At 38.2% G+C, this 26423-nt stretch overlaps 1 protein-coding gene across 1 annotated transcript in view; it reads left to right on the top strand.

The window, feature by feature from the left end:
- The first annotated feature begins 4552 nt into the window (after positions 1-4552).
- PTPN22 (protein tyrosine phosphatase non-receptor type 22) overlaps positions 4553-26423 on the top strand; it is a 99459-nt gene continuing 77588 nt past the window's right edge. Inside the window, exons 1-2 of the mRNA XM_044675521.1 lie at positions 4553-4622; positions 6481-6554. Coding sequence (XP_044531456.1) covers positions 4553-4622; positions 6481-6554 — 144 coding nt within the window. The remainder of the gene's footprint in view (positions 4623-6480; positions 6555-26423) is intronic.

The following is a 26423-nucleotide window of genomic DNA, read 5'->3' as shown; positions in this document are numbered from 1 at the left end:
AAAAGAAAATTAATGATCTGACTATATATTTAAAAATTAGAAAGCCAACAAATAAATAAACACAAAGAAGAGCTACTAAAAATAAGAGTAGAGAAAGAAAAATTGGAAACCAAAAAGGCTATAGAAATAATAAATAAAATGACAAACCATTTCTTTGAAAAGACCAAAAAACTTCTAGTCAATCCAATTTAAAAGAAGAGAGCAGAAAATAAACAAAACAGCAAACAAACAAGGTGGCATTATTACAAACCTAGAAAAAATGAAAAAAGAATTTGAGAACCTACTATGGTAATAAAATTGAGAACACAAGAATCAACAGCATGACCAACAGGAAGTTATAGAAAGAAATTCAATTCAAAATAATTCATAAAATAATTGGAGATCAATCTATCAAAGCACTGCATAATTCTTAGAAGGAAATGTATGTTTTATAATCTATAATGTTAAGTTTAAATTCTTTTGAGAATAATTTCAGGATAAGGATCTTGCCATCTCCTCAGAATCCAGACAACGAGCCTGTTTGGAGGCACCAAAAGGATGCCTAAAGACCCTTCACTGGACCATGAAGATCAAAATTGAACTTTGGGTGCAGTTGATTTGAACTATGGGGAGTTGAATGAGTTGAATGCATTTGTTTTGAATGTACACTATTATGCCAATAGGGGACTGCCCCCAAAATGTTTTTTTGTCAACGTGGCTAGTTTTATCCATTTGTTTATCTATTTCTTTTATCCCCCAAATTCCTGAAATTTAGAAGTTGACTATGTTTACAGATCCAGCGAAGAAAAAAGGCCAACTTTTTTTTGCCGGATCTCAGGAGGAAATGTTTGTTTTGAATTAAGGGGAGGTGCCATTTAAAAGTATTTGACAAACTTCCTGTGGGCATGTGGGGGACCTTGGAACTACATTTCCCGTGGTCCAACGGGTTTCCTGTTTTAGATGACGTCTTCAAGGCGAGGGACGGCTTTAAATATTGGGAAGTGGCTTGGAACTTTCTCTTTGGTTACCTGGCTGGCATATGAGAGAGTCAAGATGGGCACTAGCTGTAAATTTAAAAGATAGTCAAGCGCGGTCATATATATTTCACCAACATGCCCATGGCTATTAAAATATTAATTTCTCTTATATTATATGTCTTTATCATTTTTAATCGTAATAGCACTTAAAATATTTGTATAGCTTCAATTACAAAGTGTTCCTTAAAGAAAGAAAAGTCAGCTTAAATAGCTGGATTCAGAACAGTCAGTGACCAAGCTGTGCCAATATAAAATAAATGGCAATACTACTAACATTTATTTACAGTTTCTATTCTATGCCAATAAAAGTATCAAGGGGATACTTTATAGGACTCAACAAAATAAGAATTATTTGAAAAAGGAAAAGTCAAGGGAAATTATGAGAAAATGTAAAGATGAGAACAATAGCACATTTAGACTTTGAACTCTATTATAAAGCAGCAGGAATAAATAAACAAATAAATAGATAAAGCAGGAAAAAAGAAATAAAACCCACCGTTAGTGATTTTAAAAACAGAGAAGCAGAACAATGGAAAAAAGACTGACAAGGAAAACTCAGCAACAATAAAATGCAATAGCCCAGTGTTCTCTAACTGTAAAACATAAATTACTTAGAAAAGAACCCCCTAAATGATTTTTTTAAGTATTAGAAAGCCTGAAAATCAGATATTAGACTAAGCCAGTATCTTATGCTTTACTACATAATACATTCTAAAAGAATACGTGATCTTAATACTAAGGATTATACCATAAAAGAATTGGAAGAGAAATAGATCATGTCTTTCTTTCCAAAAATATTTATTTTTATCATTCTTTTAAAAAACTTCTGAATTTCAAATTCTTTCCTTCCCTCTAGTCCAGTGATGGGCAACCTTTTGAGCTTGGTGTGTCAAAATTCACCAAAAAACCAAGCATAACTCAGGTGGTGTGTTACTTCGAGAAAAAACACCATAATTTCATGATATTTATAGTTTAAATAATAAAAATGTATAATTGTAATATGTAACTATTTAATAAACCAAAAATTAATTATTTAACTTACCTGCCTAATGACTCCTTTGTTCATCTGCCAGTATGTTTCTTTTGTTGGTCTTGATATTATTTAACTTGTATGGGGTGCCATTAACTAAGATAAGTGAGGGGGAGGGGGAATTCTCTAACTAACCTGCCTATTAGTGACTTTTTTGTTACTGAATTTCATTGGCTAATGAAAATTCATTTAGCTCCTAAATCTTTAACTGAAGGTTGGTATTTTGTTCACTTCAAGCCCAAGCAAGTGCTACTAATTTCATCTGTCAATCTGTTTCTTTTGTTGGTTTTGATATTATTGAACACTGAGAATAAGATCTCACAAAAGTACATAGAGGGAAAAATTGTGAGTAAAGCCATTGCTATATTTTTCAGGGTACTAAAAGTGTCTGGTAATCAGTTCCAGGCACTCCAATTTTCCTGTTTGTAGTGGCACACCTCTTGATTTTCCAAGCGGCACCTTTCCAGATTCTCAAGCTTTGACCTCAAGTCGACAAACACCTGAGCCCAGATGCTGTCTTGAAATTCTGCAAATTGCATCTCCAAATCATCTTTTCCATCCATTGGAAACTATTTAATTCCAAACTACTGTAGACTACTACATCAGGATACTTAATTATTTTCATGGTCTGTTCTAGGCTTCTAAATTAATTAAATCTATCACTGAACTAGTCAAGTAATGAGTCTAAAACATGCTGGTACTTTATATGCAAGAGTTCCATTTCATTTTGTACAGCTGCACTGACCTTCTCAAAATACTTTATTACTTGAGGAAAATACTTATAAGTTTTAATTTGGAAATTTTAAGTTTACTTTCAAAAGCTTTTATGTATCCAAACATAATGTCAATACTTTTGCCAAAACTTTGTAACTTTAAATTCAGTTTATTAATATGAACAGAGAGATCTGTAAAAAACATCAGGGTGTTGACCCATTTATCATCATTGATCTGAGGAAAGTTTCCCAGATCCTTATTCTCAAGAAATACCTTAATTTCTTCAAAGTACTCCACAAAGTGCTCAAGAACTTTACCTCAGCTCAGCCATCTTACATTATTGTACATCAGCAGTCCACTGTAGGTGGAATCAACCTTCAGTAAAAGTGCAGAAAATTCTCACTTGTAAAGGGGGCAAGCAGTTATTAAGTTAATTATTTTTATAACAACTGACATTAAGTCATTTAAGTTGGTGAATCCTGCCTTGGCACATAAAGCCTCCTGATGGATAATACAATGAAAAGGCACAATTGGATGTCCAATAGCTTCCATAAACAATTTGACAAATTCAACTTTTTCCCCAGCATGTTTGGTGCCCCATCTGTCATCACTGACACAACTTTAGAGATATCAATGTTTGTATAACAACCTTACACATTTCGCTTCCTGATGTACTTGTTGGCACTGATACTAACTTTATCAACTCTTCTCTCATTGTGAGACCATCAGAATAATGACCAATAATGGCCAACTGAGCATGTGATATGACATCAGTAGTTTCATCAAGAGAGATAGAAAAATATTTACAGTTACTTGTCTCTCTTCAATTGATATTGTACGTTTGTGATCAGTGTCATTATTTGGTCTTTTATGATATTTCTATTATCTAATATATATCTAATATATGATATTTCTATTATCTAATGTTTATGATATTTCTACTCGGTGGTTACTCAGATATTCTCTTTAATAGTTGCATCTTTATTCTGCATATCATGAAATAGAACTGGTGCACATCTTAGGAGAGTTTCTTTAATAAATTCTCCCTCACTGAGTGCTTTTCCTTGCTGAGTTATGGACTAAGCAATGCTCAAACTTGCAGATGTTAAATTTGTAGAGCCTTTTACAAATTTAAGGATGGAATTAGACTGGCTCTTTTAAAGGTGTAGTTGCCTGGGAATGTATTCCTTCCTTTCAGCCTCACTTTTTTTCAAGAGCTGGGAATGATTAGTTTCAAAATGTCTATTTACATTCCATGTTCTGCTTACTACCATTTCAGTACATAGAACGCAAAATGATCTGCCATTTTTTTCTGTAATGCCATCCATCTTGGTCCATGTCTCTTGAAAGGGTTGGCTACTGCTACTACCACTTCCTTTATTTAACCTTGTTTTTTTTTTTATTTTGGGGGTTCTCCATCAGGGAGGCAGTGACAGAAGATAGAATTATAGATAGCCTGTTAGCCCTGCAGGCAATTAGGGATAAACTAGCCTAACTGACCACAAGATGGCACATGTAACTGTCTTTTAGGAAAGGGCAGGGCTAATAAGCAGAAATAGGGGTTAATAAGGATGCACAACAGTCATAGTGGTGAAATGGAGTCTGCACCATGCTGCAAGATGGCGTTCCCTATGTAAATTCAGATGGCTGCTGCTATTTCTAATGGCGGGAAACGGCACCCCTAGCACAGGCCCTCGCCTCTCCCAGCCTCCCCCTCACTTATCTCAGAAATGGTGGTCCATTAGAAATCCAGGTCACTCCAGAACAGCAGATTGGATGATGGTTGCTGGCAATGGCGATCACAGGGCCCCAGAGATGCGTCCCCCACGGCATTCCTCTGCTCCCTGCTCTGCCGGCCAGAAGTGAGGTCAAAGGTCCCCTAATGGCCGGAGTTCTGTTGTTTTGGCCTACAGACCTCTGGCACGGAGTGTCTACACTACACTACAGCAAATGCTTCATCCTCAGCATGCGGCCCCATCCTTCTCTGTACGTGGCCACATGTGACCATGTGCCATCGGAAATGGCTACTGACACGCATGTCATAGGTTCACCATCAGGCTCTAGTCCCTCCTCTCCCCACTAATGAGGCAAGCAATATGAGATCAATTATATATGTGAAATCATAAAGTTCTTATCCTCTGACTATTTATCATTTGGGGAACAGCTTTTATGTCTATAATTTTAACTCAGTGCCCTATATATTGAAAAATGAGACCTTTACCAGAACATTTGTTATAAATTTTTAAATATTATTTCATTGTTTATTTAGCAAGATGTACCTTCCTTGATTATCTTTAAATTAGGTCTGTTTTTGCTTGATGATAATTGCTCTCCTTTCACTTTTTACTTCAGCTAAAGCATAAATAATTCAGTTCTAGCTCCTTATTTTAATTGTGTATGTCATTCTGTTTCAAGTGTATCTCCTATAAACAATATATTGTTGGATTCTGGTTTCTGATCCATTCTGCTATCTGCTTCTGTTTTATGGCTAAGTTCATCCTATTCACATTCACAGTTAGGATTAGTAACTGTATTTCTCTCCATGCTATTTTCTCCTGATGATCCTTCTCTCTCTCTTTTTACCTTCTTTCCTCAAAAGTCCGTTTTGTTTCTTGTCTTAGGTTTAAATGTGAAATTTCCTATTCAGCTCTAGTTTTTTTCATCAAGACTGCTTGAAAGTCCTCTATTTCATTGAAGTTAATTTTTTTCACTCTGAAGGATTTTACTCAGTTGTGCTGGGTAGGTTATTCTTGGTTTTAATCCTAGATCTTTTACCTTCCAGATTATTATATTCTAATCCCTCTGCTCCTGTAACGTAGAAGTCACTAAGTCTTGTGTTATCCTGTCTTTGACTCCCCCAAATCTGAATTGTTTTATCTGGCTGCTTGTATTATATTCTCCTTGACATGGGAGCTCTGGAATTTGGCTATAATATTACTGGGAGTTTTTAGTTTGGGATCTTTTTCAATGAGTACTTGATTGATTCTTTCAATTTCTATTTTACTCTCTAGACCTATGATATTAGGGCAATTTTTCTTTATAATTTCTTGAAATATATGATATCTATGCTTTTAAAAAAGTGTGACTTTAAGGTAAATTATCTCTCCTCAAGTTATTTTCCAGATCAGTTGTTTTACCAGTGAGATAATTCACATTTTCTTTTGATTTTTCATTTTTTGGATATGTTTGATTGATTGTTTCTTAATGTCTTATTGTTTCCTGATGTGTTATGGATTAATTTATTTCTATTTGCCCAATTCTATTTTTTAGGAAGTTATTTTCTCCCTTGAGTTTTTGTGTTTCCTTTTCCATTTGTTCAATCCTACTCTTTAAAAAATGTTTTTCTTCAGTGTTTTTTTTTGGGGGGGTAGGAGTTCCATTTCCATTTATTCTGTTCCTTAGTGAGTTGTTTTCTTTAATGTATTTTTGCCTCCATTTCCTTTTTGGCCTAATTCTAGTTTTTAGGGAGTTGATTTCTTCATTGATTTCCCTCCAGCTATTGAGTCTTTCTGTTGATTCTCTTATTCAGTTTTTGAAACTTCTTTTCAAGTTCTTCCAGGGGTTCTTTTAGGGCCTGACATACTTCTCTTTCAGGGTTCACATATTTCCTTTTTGGCATTTTTGTCTTCTTCTGAGATCATATTTTGGTGTTTCCTGTCACTAAAGTAACTTTCTAAAGTCAATGTTTATTTTTTGTTTGTTTTTTGCTCATTTTTCTAGGTGTTCCCCACCTCCCTCTGTCCCCGCCTTGCAGTTACCTTCTCTATCTGTCGAGGTTCTTCTCTGTTCTAGAGGTAAAAGGAGTACTTCTCCAAACTTGCAGAGTGCTCTTCTCTGGTACTTGGGATAGTTCTGTTTTCCTTTGTTTCTCAGGGTATATCTATGAGGAAATAGGCCTCCTGGCTTGCTCTAGGGAAGATTTCAGCAGTTTTGATCACTAGATTTAGTATCTCATGTTACCAATTCCCTTGTTTTTCATGGGCTGGGCTGGTCCCTGTTCTGCTGTTTCCTTGCCCCTACCAAGTGGCATCATTTGGGAAGGCCCCCTGCTCTGGGCTCTGCTGACTCAGGCACTATTCCCCTACATGGGAGTAAATAGGTTCCTGCAGTTCACAGATTCCCCACTCTGCTCCCTACCTGTCCCAGATGCTTTGCTGTCTCTTGAGAGTTTGTAGGTTTCCTGCCCTCTCTGCTTTCTACACCCATATCAAGTGGCTTGAGCTAGGTTCATTCCTATTCTGCAGCTTAATTCCCATTGGTGAAGGCACAGAGTATTGGGTTGGTTTAAGTTCTGCTGGTTCTCACAGATACTGTAGTGCTTGGGCTATTCTCTTTTCTTATCCAGTGAGACATGTTTTTCCTGCTTTATTTTGTTTTAGGGTGATTTATTTTCCTTAGTGTGTGTGTGTGTGTGTGTGTGTGTGTGTGTGTGTGTGTGTGTGTGTGTAGGGGGGAGATGGAATCAGGGGAGCAGAGTGTCCTTTACTTTCCCATCTTAGCTCCCAAAATGCAAATCGATTATTTCTTGATGTCTCATGGAGTCATTAGCATCCACTTGCCCAATTCTAATTTTTAAGAAATTACTTTCTTCAGTGAGCTTTTGTACTTCCTTTTCCATCTGGCTAAATCTGGTTTTTATGGATTCATTCTCTTCAGTGGAACTTTGTACCTCTTTTATCATTTGGCCAATTCTGTTTTTTAAGGTGTTAGTTTTTTTTAAATGTTTTTGTGTCTTTTTTGCCAAGCTGTTAATTCTCTTTTCATAATTTTCTTCCATCATTTTTACTTCTCTCTCCCTGATTTTTCCTCTACCATTCTTATTTCTTTCTTTAACTCTTCTGGGAAATTTGTTAGGCTTGTGTCCTATTAGTATTTTTCTTTGAGGTTTTGCTTATAGATGTTTTCTTGAAGATGCTGTTTTCTTCTTGAAGATGTTTGTGTTGCCTCTTAGTCTTGGAACTGTGATCAGATCCACTGTTCTCCTGTAGCTGTTAGTGCTAGTATCCTGTTCTGTCCTAGAACATCAACCAAGGACCCTACTTCCTCATGAGTGAGCACAAGTACTCCTCTCTGTTATGGAACTATGACTCATAACTGTATATGAACAATATAGTTGCCAAAATCTACCAGGTTTTGTATCCAGTGCCAATAAAGGGTCCCTTCTAACCTCCTTTTTAAAACCCTTACCTTCCATCTTAGAATCAATACTCTGTATTGGTTCCAAGGTAGAAGAGTGTTAAGGGATAGGCAATGAGCGTTAAGTGAGTTGCCCAGGGTCATTCAGCTAGGAAGTGTCTGAGGCCAGATTTGAACCTAGGACCTCCCATCTCTAGGCCTCGCTCTCAGTTTACTGAGCCACCCAGCTGCCCCCCACTCTAGTCTCTTTTTGATCAGTTCTCTGCCCCCCTTACCATCTTGGGGCTCATTTCAAAAAGCTCTTCTATTGTTTGGTAGTCATCTGCAAGGCCCCATCTTGGGAAAAAATAGAAAAGGGATTAACAGTTTGGCATAAGAGATAACAAAACCTTGTCCAACCAATCAACCCTGAAAAGTAGCATGGACCAAATAGAAACAATGACTCCATAAGGCAACAAATGATATTAAAATAAAGCCAAAAGGCTGAAAAAATAAAACAAAATTTAAAGTATCCCAAAGCAAAAATAACTGACCTGGAAAATAGAGTTAGGAGACAATATCTAAGAATCACTGGACCATATGAACACCATCGCTAATAAAAGATTATAAACATCCTGTTTCAAGAAATTAAAAACTGCCCAGATCTCTTAGACCAGAGGATAAAATTGAAAGAGAAGGAATATATAGGTTACTTCCTGAAAGAAACCTGAAAAGTAACCTCTCATGAACATCATAGCCAAAATTTGGAGCTACCAGGTGAAAGGAAAAAATATGCCAAGCGGCCAGATATAAAGAATTTGAGTACTGAAGAATCAAAGATAGATTTACACATGATTTAGCAGCCATTACTATAAAGTAACAGAGAACTTTGAATATGACATTCCAGAAGGCAAAGGATCTGAACTTACATATAAGAATAACTTATTCAGAGTGGATTGAGAGCCAGGCCTAGAGGCAGGAGGTCCTGGATTCAAATCTGACCTCAGACACTTCTTAGCTGGGTGACCCTGGGCAAGTCACTTAAATCCCATTGCCTACTCCTTAACACTCTTCTGTCTTGGAACCAATACTTACTATTGGTTCTAAGTCAGAAGGTAAGGATTAAAAAAAAAAAACTGATCCAGCAACCTGGTTTCAGTATAATTCCACAGGGCAAAAATTGGATTTTTAATGAAATAGAAGACTTCCAAGCATTCCTGATTAAAAGACTTGAGATGCAGAAAGCCTTTGAAGTTCAAATACAGGAGCAAAAAGAAAAATAAAACAGTGAACATGAATGAATAAAGGACTAAACAATGATAAGCTGTTTATATTCAAATATGGGGAGAGGATTCAAGTGTCCCCTCTGAGTCCTATCGCAGTCAGGGAGAGAGGCAGTCCAATTAGAGCAGGCCTGAAAGTGGTTCTGTTATATCTTTATAATCTTAAGAAAAGAATTGAAAGAAAAAAAGGAATATAGTGGGGGGGGGTGGGAGAAGAAAAGGTTGGAGGAAATTATCTCACACAATCAGAGTATCAGAGTATATAAGCAGACATCAGTACAATCATGGAGGAGGGGGTAGGGGTAGCAGCTGCTAATTAAATCTCATTCTCATCTGAACTGGTCAAAAAGAGAAGAATACACATAAACAGCTGAGCACAGAAATATATTTCACTCAAAAAGGAAATAGAAGGTAAAAGAGAAGAAGGAGAGAGGGTGGATTAAGGGAATTAGTCATAAGCAAAACAAATTCTAAGGATGTACAAAAATAGCTAAAACTCTTTTTGAGGTGGTAAAGAATGGGAATTTGAGGAGATTGAGTGTTCATAAATTGAGGAAATGGATGAACAAATTATGGCATATAAAGGCAATGAAATTCTATTGTGCTGAACTCTTATCAACATAACGAACAGCCAGGATTCCAGAGTACTCAATAAAAAAATATACTACCCATTTCCTGAAGGATAAGTGTTAGACTCAAGGCAAAATGAGACAAATATTTAATGTGGACATTTGTTTTGATAAATATATATGTAACATATATATTTATACTGGGTTTATTTTTGTATGTTCTCAATTTGGAGGGGTGGGGTTGGGTGAGAGGATAAGGAACATCTTGCTAATTGGACACAAGTCCAACCATAATTCCTGAAAGAGTTAAAAAAAGAGATGAGTGTGGGGGCAGCTGGGTAGCTCAGTGGATTGAGAGTCAGGCCTAGAGATGGGAGGTCCTAGGTTCAAATCCAACCTCAGACACTTCCCAGCTGTGTGACCCTGGGCAAGTCACTTGACCCCCATTGCCCACCCTTACCACTCTTCCACATCTGAGCCAATACATAGAAGTTAAGGGTTAAAAACACACACACACACACACACACACACACACAAAGAGACGAGTGGTAGAGGCAAAATTAGGAAAAGAAATGCGAATGAGAAATTATGAAAAGATAATTACTAATTTAGTAAAAGAAGCACAAAAAATAGCGAAGAAAAGAATACCATATATCTTAAAAACCAGAATTGGCTGGCTACATGATCAAAAAAAAAAAAAAAAGACTCAAAGATTCACTAAAAAGGATTCCTTAAAAAAAGAAAAGTTGGCCACATTGTGGGAAGGGAAGGTACAAAATCTCATTAAAGAAATAATCTTTTAAAAATTAGAATTCGGCAAGTGGAAGCTGATGTATCTGTGAGACATCAAGAAACAATAAAAACCAGGTTAAACAAATGAAAAACTAGGAGAAAATGTGAAATATCTTATTAGAAAAACAACTGACCAAGAAAATAGGTTCTAAAAAAGATATAGATGATAGATATGTGTTCCTCTATAGAGATCTATAGCTGAATCTGTCTATCTATTTGTCTTATCCATTTGGAGTAGATATAAGAGAATCTCAGTGGGGAAGGTGCTAGCAGTGGGGTCATGGGGAAAGGCCTCCTGCAGAAGGTGGGGTTTAAGCTGAGTTCTAAAAAAAGCCAGGTAAATGAAAATGCTGGAGAGGAGAGAGAGAACATTTTAGGCACTGGAGAGAGACAATGCAAAGGCACAGAGATGGCAGATAAAGTTTACTATCTGAATAACAGTAAGTGGGTCAACGTAGCCAGATCACAGAAAGTGTATAGGGGAATTAAGTGTCAGAATACTTGAAAAAGATCAAGTTATAAGGAGCTTCATGTGTCAAATAGGACTTTATATTAAATCCTGAAGGGAAGAGGAACTCCTGGAGCTTTTTCAATAGAGGGGGTAGGGTGGGTTAAGGGTGTGTGAATGACATGGACACACCATTTAGGAAAGCCACTTTGACAACTGAGACTGTTAATTAACAAACATTTATATAAGGACCTCCAAGTACACCAGAAACTGGGCTAAATTCTGGGGATAAAAAAAGAAGGCAATAAACAATCTCTAATCTCTTGGAATTCTCAATCTAAGGAGAGGCCACGTGCAAACCAGATCTGTAACAGGATAAATTGGAGATAGTTAACAGAGAAAAGGTATTAGCATTAAGAAAGATTGGGAAAGGGTTCTTATAGATGGTGGAATTTTAACTGGGACTTGAAGGAAGTTGAGCAAACCAGGAGGCAGAAATGAGGAGAGACAAACTTCTAGGAATAGGTGAACAGCCAGGGAAAATGCTCTGAGTCAAGTAAGGAAATATTTTGAAAGGGGAACAACAAGGAAGTGATTGAAGCTGGATGTGGAAGAATATGAAGTGAGGGCCAGGAAAGGGAACCAGTGAATAAAAAGATAGGAAGAGCATAAGGGGGTTTAGATAAGAAGGACTCTGATAGACAGCAAGACCAAAAAACCCCTCCCCCAAACTCTCCTCAAACTAACAGACTCCCCCCAATTCCCAACACCTGCCAAGCCCATGGCAGAACACCAAGACTCTGTTCCTCAGCCTATCCTACATGGTTGAGCATCAGTCTGAGAAGTGACCTTCTTCACCCTCAGAGACTGAGATTCTTCACCCTCTCAGGAATATCCAGTGAACTTAATCCAAGTAGCTTGCCTTGTTCAGAGACAACCAATAGAGGCAACACAAATTAAATCATCCCTGACAACCCCCTATTCCTCCAACCCTATAAGAGATTACACCCTTCCCTACTCAGATGGAGATTCAGCAGCCATCTTTACAGGTGTTGGTCTTCCCCTTGCTGCTCCTCTCCTCTATTCCTCCCCTTTCCTTCCTCTATTTAAGCTTTGCTAAAACACCCTACTCTGCTCTCATTAGTCTCTCTCATCAAACCCCCTTTCAGTCAGACTGAAAGACTCAAAAAAAGGCAACCAGAGGAATTTATATTTGATTATGGAAGTAAGAGAGAGCCACTGCTCTTTACTGAATGGGGTGTGGAGGAAGGGCGACACCATCAGATGTGGGCTTTAAGAAGACTGGGTTGGCAGCTGAGAGGAGGATGGAAAGATGCACACCTTAGCACAGTGCGTTGCATATATTAAGTGCTTAGGCAATGCTTTCTGATTGATTAACACAGTAAACTAATTTATGAAATTTGATTTTATAAAGACAAGCATAGAAAGTGGAAGAGTGGGTAACAGAGGATTAATGCAAAAGTGTAGTCTTAAAGTTTTATAAGAAGGGGCAGCTGGGGAGCTCAGTGGTTTGAGAGTCAGGCCTAGAGACGGGAGGTCCTGGGTTCAAATTTGACCTCAGACACGTCCCAGCTGTGCGACCCTGGGCAAGTCACTTGACCCCCATTGACCCCACCCTTACCACTCTTCCACCAAGGAGCCAATACACAGAAGTTAAGGGTCTAAAAAAAAATTTCTATAAGAGTAACATTAGGAGTGCTTAAGCTCAGAAGGGACTGAGTCTGGGAAGGAATATAACAACAAAAGGGTTTTTGTGTTTTGTTTTTTTTCCTAAAGCCATATTGTATAAGAAGTGAATCAAAGAAGGGATAGGAACATTGTTCAGAATAGATAGAATGATAGCAGTGGACAAGGGAGAAAACTTTCTTATTTTGATTCTGTTTTCTCTTCTGAAGAGAATCATTTTTATACTGGCAAGGAATAAAAAAATGGTTAATGGGAAACTGAAACTCAAATAAAGTGAGGCAATAGTATGAAAGAATCTAGCTGCCTTTGATGAGTTCAAGTTACCCAGTTCAGACTGACTACATCCTAGAATGCTACAAAATGATGGGTTGTTGGATCACTGTCAGTGATGTCTGATATGACTGTGGAGAGTAGGAGAGATGTCTTAGAACTGAGGAAGGTCTCAATTTAAAAAATAATAAAGCAAAAGGAGTTTACAAACTATAGGTCATTGAATTTTATTTCAATTTCTGGAAAATTCCAGGATATATTATTAAAGAAGACAGTCAGCATCTATAAAAAGAAGCAAACAAAAATTTAGCTTCATCAAAAACAGGTTGAACCAGAGCAGCTAGGTGGCTCAGTGAATGGAGAACCAGGCCTAGAGACAGGAGGTCCAGGATTCAAATCTGGCCTCAAGTACTTCTTAGATATGTGACCCTGGGCAAATAAATCACTTAAGCCCCAATGCCTAGCCCTGAACACTCTTCTGCCTTGGAACCAATATTTAGTATTGATTCTATGATTCTATGGAAAGTAAGGGCTTAACAACAATTGGTTGAATAATACTAGTTTTTTAAAAAATGAGTTTTTAAGATGGATGTCCCATTAGTATCTCATTTTCAATGTAACCCAAATGGATCACATTGTTTCCCCTTCCGCCAACATTTGGGCATCTTCTAAACCAGTGATTCCCAAAGTGGGTGCTACCGCCCCTTGGTGGGTGCTGCAGCAATCCAGGGAAGTGGTGATGGCCACACTTTTTTTGTATTACATTCTATTCTGAGCTCAATAAATAGTTTCATAATTTCCAGGGGGTGCTAAGTAATATTTTTTTCTGGAAAGGAGGTGGTAGGCCAAAAAAGTTTGGGAACCACTGTTAAACTTTCATTTTTTCAAAGAACTCTCAAATTTTCAAAATTTCAAAAGAAATCTTTTCATTAAAATGGGTTCTAAGCTTCAGAACCATCACTGAAATTTCTCTTTCCCTTACCCCACCCCTTTCTATACCCAATCTGGTTCTACTCTTATTTAAATTCTCATATCCATCTCCTTTTCTCCACTCATTCTCCACTCACTCCACTACCATACTACTTCAGGCCCTGATCGTTTGCCTTGACTAGTGCAATAGTCTTCTTATTGGTTTTCCTACTTCCAATTTCTACTACCTCCAATCCATCCTCCAAACAGTTGCTAAAGAAATCTTTCTAAGGCACATTATGACCATTTTGCTCCCCTCCTGAAAAACCTTTAATGATTCTGCAGTTCTTCTGAGATAAAATATAAGCTTTTTAGCGTGGCATTCAATATTCTTGACAATCTGAATCTAATCAAGTTTTCTAGATTTATTTCATAATATTTCCATTCATAAACTTTGCATTCCTCAAATTCAGCATTCTATTTTTGCTTCTAAGCAATTGAAATGTCCTTTCTCATACCACTGGAATGGTGATCAGGCACATAGGCTGATTCCATCAGCTTTCTTGGGCAGAGCAATTTCTCCACATGAAAGACACTACGGAGTTTGTTTCTAGAACTGTGATGACATGTTGGTTGACTTTTTTGACAGGGTTTCTGGTTAGAGACCATGCTATAAGGAGACAGTCCTTAGGGACTTTTCCCCTCAGAGGCCATATAGTCCCAAGAAACAGTCCTCAGTACGTGGCTTTTTTGTTCCTTCTATCCTGATCTGATTATAAGAAGTGGAGCGCCTGCCATATTCTGAGTTCAAGAGGCACATATATACAAAGGGTACAGAATCCAAGCTGGGTTTTATAGCCAGCTCTGAAGAGTGAGGAGCAACTTTTTACCAGTGGTCATGCTAGTGAAGCTGAGATGAGTCATGCGGCATCTGGACATGAACTTGGTGGGACTAATGTTATGTGGAAAATGAGCTAAAGGTTAATCGTCTGGAGAGTGAGGCAGTAGAGGAAATATTTGTACTTCCTTATCAGCATATCTTTGAAGGAAATATCCCTTTGTAAAAGATAATCAGTGTCAGAGGCAGCTAGTTTGCTTAATAGATAGAGTACCAGGACTAGAGACCAGAGGTCTTGGGTTCAAATTTTGCCTCAGATACTTCTTAATTGTGTGACCCTGGGCAAGTCACTTAACTCTAATAGCCTAGCCCTTACTGCTCTTCTGTCTTGGAACTCATACTTAATATCAGTTTTTTTTTTAACTCTTACCTTCTGTCTTGGAACTTATACTTAGTGTTAATTTTTTTTTTTTTAACTCTTACTTTCTGTCTTGGAACTCATACTTAGTATCAATTCTTTTTATCTATGTATTTATTTATTTATGTATTTATTTTTAACTCTTGTCTTCTGTCTTAGAATCAATACAGTGTATTGAAGGAGGCAGAAGAGCAGTAAGAGCTAGGCAATGGGGGTTAGGTGTCATGCCCAGCGTCACACAGTTAAGAAAGTGTCTGAGGTCACATTTGAACCCAGGATCTCCCATCCCTAAACCTGGCTCCCAATCTACTGAGTTACCTAGTTGCCCTCCTTAAGTAACAATACCTTATAAGAAAGAAGGTAAGGGTTTTTTTTTTTTTAAACCCTTAACTTCTGTGTATTGGTTCTTAGGTGGAAGAGTGGTAAGGGTGGGGTCAATGGAGGTCAAGTCATTTAACCCCCATTGCCTAGCCCTTACCACTCTTCTGCCTTAGAACCAACCAATATATAGTACTGATTCTAAGATGGAAGGTAAGGGTTTAAAAAAAAAACTTTCTCAAAAAAAAATGTGAATTGCCTGCTTCAGAAGATGGAGGTTGTACCTTCTTTGGGCGTTTTTAAGGTGAAGCTGGAATGTCATTTGTTGCAAATGTTGTAGAGGAGATGCTCAGTCAGATATTGGTTGAACTAGATGAATTTTGAGGTCCTTTCTGATTCCAAGATTCTCTGATTTTCCAATTTCATTAGAAGAGTAACAGGTTGAATTTTGATAGTCTTTTTGGGCTGGTGGTTCAAAGGCACAAAGATTATATATATATATATATATATATATTTCCCCATACCATCTGTGAGAAGCTGGCCATGAAGCCCGTGGCATGCAAACCAGACAGGTAGGCGAGGTCCCAGGGCACTGACAACATGACCAAATAGGACTGCCTGCAGTAGTAGTGTATGACAGAAGCCCACTTGGAAGCATAATCCGCTTGGGCTAAAAAGATGGTTTAGCCATCTATGGGCTCAGCTTATAGAAAGGCTATGCAGGGCTCACCTGTGAGGCCAGATTAAGAAAGTTATGGCTGTTCGATTGGACCTAGAAAATGCAGTACTTCAATGGGCATGTAGCTCTGGATTTATTCTTTTGTAGAAGAATCAGCGAATCTTTATTGCTGGAGAATGTCTCAGCTGTCATCCAATTTAGCCACGCCACATCACAACTATGGTAGGTAGGCAGTACCTTGGATAGAGGATCAGCCCTGGAATCAGAAAGACCTGAGTTCATATTCAGCCTTCAAATACTAGCTGTGTGACCCTGGGCAAGTCACTTAATTTGTTTACCTCAGTTTCTTTGTCTATGAAATAAAGATAATAATAGCGCTTACTTCTTAGGATTGTTGTAAGGGTAAAAAATAAGATAAGATTTGTAAAGCAGTAAATACAATGCCTGATGTATATGTGCTGTATCAACGTTAGCCATTATTATTAACCTTTATACAAAATTCTTGAGAAGTGATCCTACAGCTTCTGTTCTTTCTTTATTTGTTTTAACCCTTACTTTCTGTCATGGAATCAATACTGTGTATTGTTTCCAAGGCAGAAGAGCAGTAAGGGCTAGGCAATGGGGGTTAAGTGATTTGCCCAGAGTCACACAGCTAGGAAGTATCTGAGGCCAGATTTGAACCCTGGGCCTGACTCTCAATCCACTGGGACCCCTAGCTGCCCCATCAGCTTCTGTTTTAAGACTTTTAGCAATAAGGAATTTGCTATCCACAAAGACCACCAACTCCATTTTTGGATATCTCTAATTATTGTTCAGGTTTCTCTTACATTTATTTATTCTAAAACCTTTACCTTCTGACTCAGTAACAGCTCTAAGACAGAAGGACAAGGACTAGGCAAACAGGGTTCAATGACTTACCCAGGGTCACACAGGTAAGAAGTATCTGAGACCAGATTTGAACCCAGATCTTCCCAACTCTAGGCCTGGTCCTCTAGTCATTCGATCACCTAACTGCTCTGTTTTTCTTATATTTAACTGAAACTTGCCTCTTTATTACTTGTACCCATTACTTCTAATTTTGCCCTCTGGGATGAAGCAGAACAAAGCCAAACAATCCTTCAAATATTTGCAGATGGCTATCAGATCCCAGTCTGTGTCTTATTTTCTTCTATCTTTTTCATTTGCAAATTGGATAAGCATATCATCAATGCATTCATCCAAGTCACTGACAAAACCTGCTAAACAAACCTGAACCAAAGATAGAGAACTGTGGCATTTTATTAAGACCTCTCCTTCTGCTGACATTTATCCAGTAATACACACTCTTCAGGTCTATTCAGTCAACCAGATTCTAATCTTCCTAACTATACCAGCATACCATTAAATGCTCTACCTTCGTGGCTATCCATCCAGAGGATCTTTGTTAAATGCTTTGTTGAAATCCAAATGTCCTGTGTCCCTACCATTTCTCTGATATTCTAGTTTAGTAACCCTGTTAAAAAAAGGAAATGAGTTTAGTCTGGTATGACTTGTTCTTAATCACCACTTCCCATTCTGAGTGCCCATAAATCATTCCTTTAATAATCCATTTTAGAGTTTACTAGGAATCATCATCAGCCTCACCAGTTTATAGTTTGGGGTAGTTAGATATTTCTCCTTTTTAAAAACTAGAATGGGGGCAGCTGGGTAGCTCAGTGGATTGAGAGCCTGGCCTAGAGACGGGAGGTCCTAGGTTCAAATCTGACCTCAGACACTCCCCAGCTGTGTGACCCCTGGGCAAGTCACTTGACCCTCATTGCCCACCCTTACCACTCTTCTACCTATAAGTCAATACATAGAAGTTAAGGGTTTAAAATTAAAAAAAAAAAAAAAACTAGAACGAGGCAGGTGGGCAGCTAGGTGGCTTAGTGGATTGAGAGCCAGGCCCAGAGATGGAAGGTTCAAATTTGGCCCCAGACACTTCCTAGCTGTGTGATCCTGGGCAAGTCACTTAGCCCCCATTGCCTATCCCTTACCATTCTTCTGCCTTGGAACCAATACACAGTATTGATTCCAAGATGGAGAGTAAGGGTTAAAAGAAAAAAAATTTAATTTAATTTAAAAAAAAATTAAAAATTGGAACAGTTGCCTATCTCTAGTCTGGGGGCACATCTCTCCTTCACCAGTTTATTAAAAATTATCCACAGTGTTTTGGCAATCATATTCACATGGTCTTTCTGTTTTATAGGATTTAGTTCATCTAGATCAGGTGACTTGAATTTGTGCATTTATTTAGTTCAGTTTTATTTTACTTTACTTCAGTTTCATGTACTTTCCCTCATCCCTCCTCTTCTTATACACACACACATACACACACATACACACACACACACACACACACAGACACACACACACACATATTTCGGATATGGAGGTAGATGGTATGTTTTATCACAAGTCCTCTGGAACTGTGATAGTTGGTTTCATTGTGACAGATTTACTGAAAAGAACTGGGTTCTTTCTTACTCTTTCCTCCCATGTCTTGGGTGTTTATTCTACTTCAATCATTTTTGCTTTATCTTTCCCAAACTAGTAGTTTTGCTTTCATGATCTCAGCTGCTACTACTTTCCCTTTAATAGCTGTAGCTTCTGAAGATTCCCAAAAGAACTTCTCGCCATTGAAATCATTGGCACTGGCCAATGCTTCAACATGAGAAACAGGTTTCCTTTTATTAGTGGAAACGACACTAAAGCAGATGCATTACTATCTGCCCTGCTACTGTGCATTAAGTGCCACTAAGCCTTGACATCTCACCTTCAACTAGTCTTTTATGTGTTGTTTTTCCCTCCTAGAATGTGAGTCTTTCAAAATAGGGCACGTCTTACTTTCCTATTTGTATCCCCAGGGTCTGGCATAGTGGTCTGTATGCACGTTGTAAACAATTATGAAATGCTTTTTTCATTCTCATTCATACCAAGCAGCAGAAAGTAACCAGGATAGGGTGACAGGGGCATTGTCCTGAGAGCTGAAATTTACAAGGGGTACTGAATACTTTTAGTCCTTCACTAGCAGAGTGAAGGACAAATTAGAGTAATTAGTTAAAATAGGAAGCTACCATCTAGTGGTTTCTCCTCTGGTCAGGTAGTTCCTCTCTGTCCCCTTTCTGCCTTACTGTGGGCTGAGGCTTTCCAAGTAATAGCCTCATGTAGTATCCTGGGACCTTAACCATACTGCATCTATCTTCTCATCTGCACTGATGTGCATTTTAGATCAGATGCCTTAGGTGCATTTTAGATCAGTTGCCTTATGTGCAAAAATTGCTCCTTCCTCCTTCTAACAAGTTGGAGTTTAATTACTTCCTTGCTCTTCTTCTCCCTCCCATGGGGAAGTGTCCTACTTGTTATAGTCTTGGCATTTATCACATTTCTGCTCACATTGGGGTTTAACTTTCTTTCTTTCCTTTTTTTTTTTTTACAACCCTCATTTTCCAACTTAGTAACAACTCTAAGATAGAAGGGCAGGAGCTAGGCAAATAGGGTTAAGTGACTTGCCCAGGGTCACAGAGCTAGGAAATGTCCTACTGCAGGCATGCACTCTATCTACTATGCCACTTTGCTGCCCCTGGGGTTTAACTTTCCTGATGTTCTTCAGGTATACTTCTTCATTATCCTCTTCTCAGTTATTCCTCTTTCAAAGAAGTCTCATAAGGCTCTTTGGCCTCCTCCCTCTTTTCTTCTTAACTAGAATCAATTGAGAATAGTATATCAAAATCTGGCACCTGATAGCATTCCATCCTTCTCATGCAAGCTTTGTTGTTTGTTGAGTCTTCGGCCACAGAATCCTGCCTTGCTGGATTTTATCAGGGGTGAAACACTTTGAGATCCTCTCTCCTAAAGTCTAGAGAACCCATCAGATGCTGCCCCATATTCTCTTATCTATCACAAACTCTAATATGGAATGGCCACTGAGCTCTCTAAGGTTCCAGACATTTCCACTTCTTCCACTTTATTGATCCAAATCAAGACTAAAAGAGCAGTTCCCTTCATCATTTCTTCCATCTGCTCAAGAATTTATTAGTTGCTCTGCTTTTAGCAAAGACCTCAGCCAGAAGTTTGGATACTTGGTGTGGCTCATAATAACTGTATCCTGCCTCCTTCCCTGATTTGTGATCTATCAGGAACTCATTATCTAATTCCTCCAACTAACCAGGTGGTATATAGTCCCCAGAGCCGCTTGTAAATTCTCAGTGTGAGCATTTACAACTCTAACAAAAACTACAAATCCTGGCTGAATTTACTGTTTTATTGATTGTTTAGACTTAAGGAAGTAATAGAAAAAAATGTTAATAGGGCAGATTATTTCTCTGCTGTGGGGATAGGGAAGAAGAGACAGAAACAACTTGGAACTCAAAATATAACCAAAAAATAAATATTTTTAAATGATACAGATTAAGCTTAAATGTATACATTGCCCCCCACCCCTAATTTCTCCCAGAGAAGACTATTAAGTAACTACCAGCACATCACTGCCTATAGCACACTCCCACCATCTGTGACACTTGTTTCTCCCTCCTTGGGTCCTCGCTTTCATCTTCATTCCTCACTTCTTAGGTGAATATCATCATCATTATCATCTCTTCCTCCCTCCTCCTCCTCCTCTTTTTCCTCTTCCTTCTCCTATTTTTTCTTCTTTGTCTTCTCCTTCTTTTGAAATTCTTGCTTTCCATCTTAAATTGAATATTTAGTATTGGTTCCAAGTCAGAAGAGTGATAAGGGATTGGCAATAGGGGTTAAGTGACTTGCCCAGGGTCACAGATGGGAAGCATCTGAGGTCAGATTTGTACCCAGGACCTCGCATTGCTATATCTGGCATTCTATCCATCCAGCTACCTCCCTGCCTCTGTGAATATCTTCTTAATGTACTGTGATATGTGAACTTGCCTTCCACCTAATCTTCTACCTTGATTGTCCAGGCATAAGAAGTACACCATCAAGTCTCAAAAAAGGGCTGGGCAATAAAAAATCTTAAAATCTTTCATTCACTTTGGAACCCTACCCTATGTATTGGTACATAAGGCAATAGAGTCCAAGAGTATTGTTAACTCTCCCTTCTCCCTATCAATGTCTCCTCTGGATTACTGAATAGGCCTGTCTCTGTTCTTCCTCTATCATACTTTCTATTTTCTACTGTAACCACTTTAGTATTTTTATTTTTTTAAAGTTCATTTATTTAATTAATTAATTTAGGATATTTTTCCATGGTTACTGTAACCACTTTAGATGTAGATAGACATTTTTCTCCTCCTCTCTTACTAATTCAAATTCAAACTCAAAACCTTTGTATATGAATCAGCCATTCTCTAAGCAAATTCATTCCTCCTGGTCTTCATTAAATATACTGCTTCCCTGATTAAGAAGAGATAATTTCTGTATCAAAAAGGCACCCATGTCTTCCTATTATGCAAATAGCTTCAAACACAGAGGTCTTCTTCTCTTGTTTCCTTCTTTGGGTCACCTTCTTCTACCTTCCAACATCTTGTTCCTCATGCCTCTGATTTATATTTTCTGGCTTCCTTAGCATCTTCCTCTTCCTTGTCTTCCTTTGGGATCTGTTCTTCCATACCTCTGGGATCATAGATTTAGAGATAGAAGGGGCCATAGGGGTTATCTAGTCCAATTCCCTCAATTTTACAAACAAAGAAACTGAGGGCCATAATAGTCATATTCTTAGAGAACTGTCCAGAGCTCTGAGGAACTGCGGGATTCACATCCAGGTCCTCTGACTGAAATCCAGGGCTCCTTCCACTATCCTATCCTTCCTTCCTTCAGTTTTGGTCATTCTACTAGTGTTCATTTCACTTTAACCTCACAGATATACTGGAGAACAGAAAAGCATTTTGTCTAGCCCTTCAACCTTTCTCTATAGCAGGGAGAATGATTCATCCTTAATGCATGCTTATCTTTTGATTGCCTGTGGCAGAAATACAAAGGCAGCAGTCTCTGTGAGTGGCAGCTTGGCAGTAAGAGGCCTTCTGTTTGGGTCATAGCTCTTGGTCCAGCACTCCTTGCCAGGATGCAGGCCCTCACTATAGGAAGGGCCCATCTGCTCCTGGCATAGACACCGTGCATTCAGGGAGATAAGCAACATAGACTGTCCCAGGCCGGAGATGGAAGTGTATTGATGTGAGAAGTAATTAGACCAGAAAGTGACTGATTAAATCATAGCAACTTTAAAAAATTATTTATTTTTAACATTTGTTTAAACAAAAAAAATTCTGAGTTCCAAATTCTCTGCCTCCTACCAGCCCTTTTCCCAGCCATTGAGAAGGCAAGCAATACTGATATACATGTAAAATCATGCAAAAAGATTTCCATATTAGCCAAGTCAGAGCAACTTAATACAATAACCTTCACTCTAACAAGCTTTAACTAACAGAGAGGACATTGTGAAAGTGTGGAGGCAGGGTCCTCACTGTCTTCAGCAGAGGGAAATCAAAAGCAGACTCTTGTCCTTGCCTAGGAGGATTTCACAGAAAGATGGGGAAATAAAGAAAACTTCAACAAGCCTTTCTGAGTGTCTGGTGTAAGCAGAGCACTGTATAAAGGGCTAATGGAGCCGCAGAGTTCCTGCCCCCATGAAACTTATAATTTAGTATACACAATGAACGTATTATTTCCCTGTATAGAATATAAACTCCTTCAGGGCAGGGACTACATTTTTTGTTTTATATCACCAAGGACCTAAAAAGTTAGGTGCTTAGTAAATGTTTACTTCTTGATTAAAGATCCACGTATAATAAGGACATATATGAGAGTATGAACTTCTTGAAATTCTCTCATTTGGAATGACAGGTATTATGGTATAACAGATAAACGGCTCGTCTTGGAATCTGGAAGACTTGAGTTCAAATCTCACTGTTGACATGTTAGTCTTATGATCATGGGCAAGTCTCTTAAATTTTCAGTGTCCTAAGAAATTCTCTAAGACTATGAGTTGTGTATCTGCGAATCTGGAAGGAATTTCTCACTGATAGAGAGTTTTGATTTAGAACATTCTTATACTCAGTGAAATCACAGATCTGGGCTTCCCCAAAAGTCTAACTTTCATGTCAGACTAGATTGGAATTCCCATCTATATTTGTGACAAACTCTAAGACGAGCTGTAGGATGTCACTTGTGCCAAGGATGGGAGCAGAGTGAAAAGACGAAGGGATTTGGAGATATCAATGACCTGGATTGGAGTCCCGAGTTGGAGTCCTTATCCTGACACTTAGTAGTTGTGTCCACTTGGCCAATCTCTCTGATTCTCAGGTTTCTGATTTATAAAGTAGGAATGATAAGATTGGTATTATCTACTTCATAGGGCTATTCTGAGGAAAGTGATTTTTAAGGTGTTAGATTGGCTCCAGAACAAGAGAAGGCTCATCTTGTCCTGTTAGGTTTAGGATTAGAGAACACTTTTTTGAAAGAATTAAATCTTCAGGGGGCAGCTAATAGATATCTCAGTGGATTGAGAGTTAGACCTGTAGACAAGAGATCCTGGGTTCAAATGTGGCCTCAGATACTCTCTAGCTGTGTGACCTTAGGCAAGTCACTTACCCCTAATTGCCTAGCCCTTATCACTCTTTTTCCTTGGAACCAATGCTTAGTATTGATTCTAAGACAGAAGATAAAGCTTAAAAAAAAAAGAAATAAGTGAGTCTTCAAAATGACTAATTCGGAAAAATGTTTTACACAATTGTACATATAAAATCTGTATTAGATTCCTTACCATCTGAGGGTAGAGGAGTGGGGGTAGAAAAGGTGGGAGGGAATTTATAATCCAAATTTTTTTTAATGATTAAAATTATTTTTACACGTAATTAGGAGGAAAATAAGATGTTATTTTAAATTTTTAAAAGGAAGAAAAATAAAGAAATGAGTCTTCATCTGTTCCTTAAAAGAAGCGTGGGATGTAGCTTCAGGGAAAGCAGAGCAGGTGGCAACAGTGATAATAGTGGAAAATAGCTGGAGAAAATTCATGGTAAAGGCAATAAGTGGGATATGTTTCAAAGACAGGATGGAGATTAGTTTGTACTGGGGGAAAATAGGAGAGAAGGTTGACTAGATGAGGGTGGGGTAGTTAATAAAGAAGCTTGGATTCCAGGCTGAAAATAAGCAGTTAAGGAGCTGGCAAAGATTTTTGAGCAGAGAAATAATGTTGTGAAGGTGTTGTTTAAGAATAAAGGACTAGGAATCAAGAGGCCTGAACCCTACTTCTACCTCGATCACCATGTTGTTGTTTTTCAGTTGTTTTAGTCGTGTCTGACTCTTCATGACCCAATGTGGGGTTTTCTTTGGGGGGGGTAGAATATTACTTTGATTTTTATTTTTTAGAAAAATTTTCCATGGTTACATGATTCATGTTCTTTCTCTCCTCTCCACCCCCTACCCCCTACTCCCCTGTAGCCGACATGCATTTCCACTAGGTTTTACATGTGTCACTGATCCATGTGAGATTTTCTTGGACAAGATAATGGAGTGGATTTCCATTGCCTTCTCCAATTCATTTTACAGATGAGGAAACTGTGTTAAGGGTTAAGTGACTTGCCCAAGATCACCCCACTAGTGTCTGAGGCCAAATTTGAAGTCATGAAGATGAATCTTCTTGATTCCAAGCCTAGAGCTCTCTCTATCCACTTTACCACCTAGCTGCTTTCTACTGAGATGGAGATGCCTAGCTGCCCACTAACTACATCACTAACTATGCCATCTTGTCAAAAAAAAAATACTTGCCTTTTCTTATCCCCAATTTCCTCAGTTTCAAATATGGATGTTGACAAGATCAATCAATCAATCAATCAACATTTACCTTAGTACCTACTGTATGTCAGGCACTGTGGATTGGGACCCAAAGCAAGAGTGAAATGGTCCCTGCCCTTGACATGCTTACATTTGACAGAACGTGTAAAAATAATGATAATAGTAATACACGTAGAGCCCAGATCAAATTGCTTACCATCTCCAAGAGGAGGGAGGGAAAAGAGGGAAGGAGATGGTTTGGATCTTATAATTTTGGAAAATGTAAGTTGAAAATGATCATTACATGAAAACGATTATCTGGGAAGATAAACTATCTTTGAATTAAAAAAAATGATAACAGTAATAAAACCAGGAATGGTGACTCTACCTGCATAGGTCTTGCTTCTGAGGAGACTGAAGAGAGTAAGTTGCTTGAACTTGGCAATTCTGAGCCACAATAAGGGCAAAAGTCAATCTGATATCCACCCTCAGTCTAGCAGCAATATGGTGAGTCCTTGGTACCAAGGAGCCACCAACCTACCTAAGGAGTGTCCAACTGGTTCAGACTGGAAACAAAGCAGGTCATAATTTCTATGGCAGTTATTGTTGGGATTGGGCCCATGAATGACCATTGCATTTCTAGCCTGGCAGAGATAGGAAAATCCAGTATAAAAATAGTGATAATGACAAGCATTTCTATTTCATGCTAGGATTTGCAACACACGTGTGTGCATTATCCCATTTGATCCTCACAACAACTCAGTGAAGTAAATATTATTATCCTCATTTTACAGATGAAGAAATTTAGCTTTAAGAGGGGTTAAATGACTAGTCCAGGGACAAACATATGGTAACTATCTGAGGCAGGATTTGAATTCAAGCCCATTTGGCTTCAAATCCAGAACTCTAGAGGACTGGTCTTGGAGTTAGGAAAATCTGAGTTCAAATTTGGTCTCAAACACTTCTACCTCTGTGATGTTGGCAAGTTACCCAACCTCTGTCTCCCTTAGTTTTTTCAACTGTAAAATGGGGATAATAACAGCATCTACCTCACAGTGTTTTTGTGTGGATCAAATAAGATAACAATTAATTAAAGCAATTTAGTACAGTGTCTGGCTCATAGAAGGGGCTTAATAAATGCTTGTTTCTTTTCCTTTCCCTCTTCCCCCACCCCACTCAGTATAGAAAAAAATTTATGGAAAATAAATACAAAGTAATTTATTTATAGGTTTGGTTTAAAGAAGGCACTAGCAGTTGGGGAAAGGTCAAGAAAGAAAGGATGGGAACAGTTAGGTGGCTTAGTAGATTGAGGGCCAGGCATAGAAACCAGAGGTCCTGGGTTCAGATATGGCCTCAGATATGTCTTAGCTTTGTGAATCTGAGCAAGTCACTTAACTCCCATTGCTTAGCCCTTACCAGTCTTCTGTCTTGGAACCAATCCACAGAATTGATTCTAAGATGAAAGGTAATGGAAAGAAAGAAAGAAAGAAAGAAAGAAAGAAAGAAAGAAAGAAAGAAAGAAAGAAAGAAAGAAAGAAAGAAAGAAAGAAAGAAAGA

This window comes from Gracilinanus agilis, chromosome 4 (assembly GCF_016433145.1).
Source record: "Gracilinanus agilis isolate LMUSP501 chromosome 4, AgileGrace, whole genome shotgun sequence".
NCBI classification, from domain to species: domain Eukaryota; kingdom Metazoa; phylum Chordata; class Mammalia; order Didelphimorphia; family Didelphidae; genus Gracilinanus; species Gracilinanus agilis.
The sequence above is the reverse complement of the archived record's forward strand: the minus strand, read 5'-3'. Positions and strand labels throughout refer to the sequence as shown.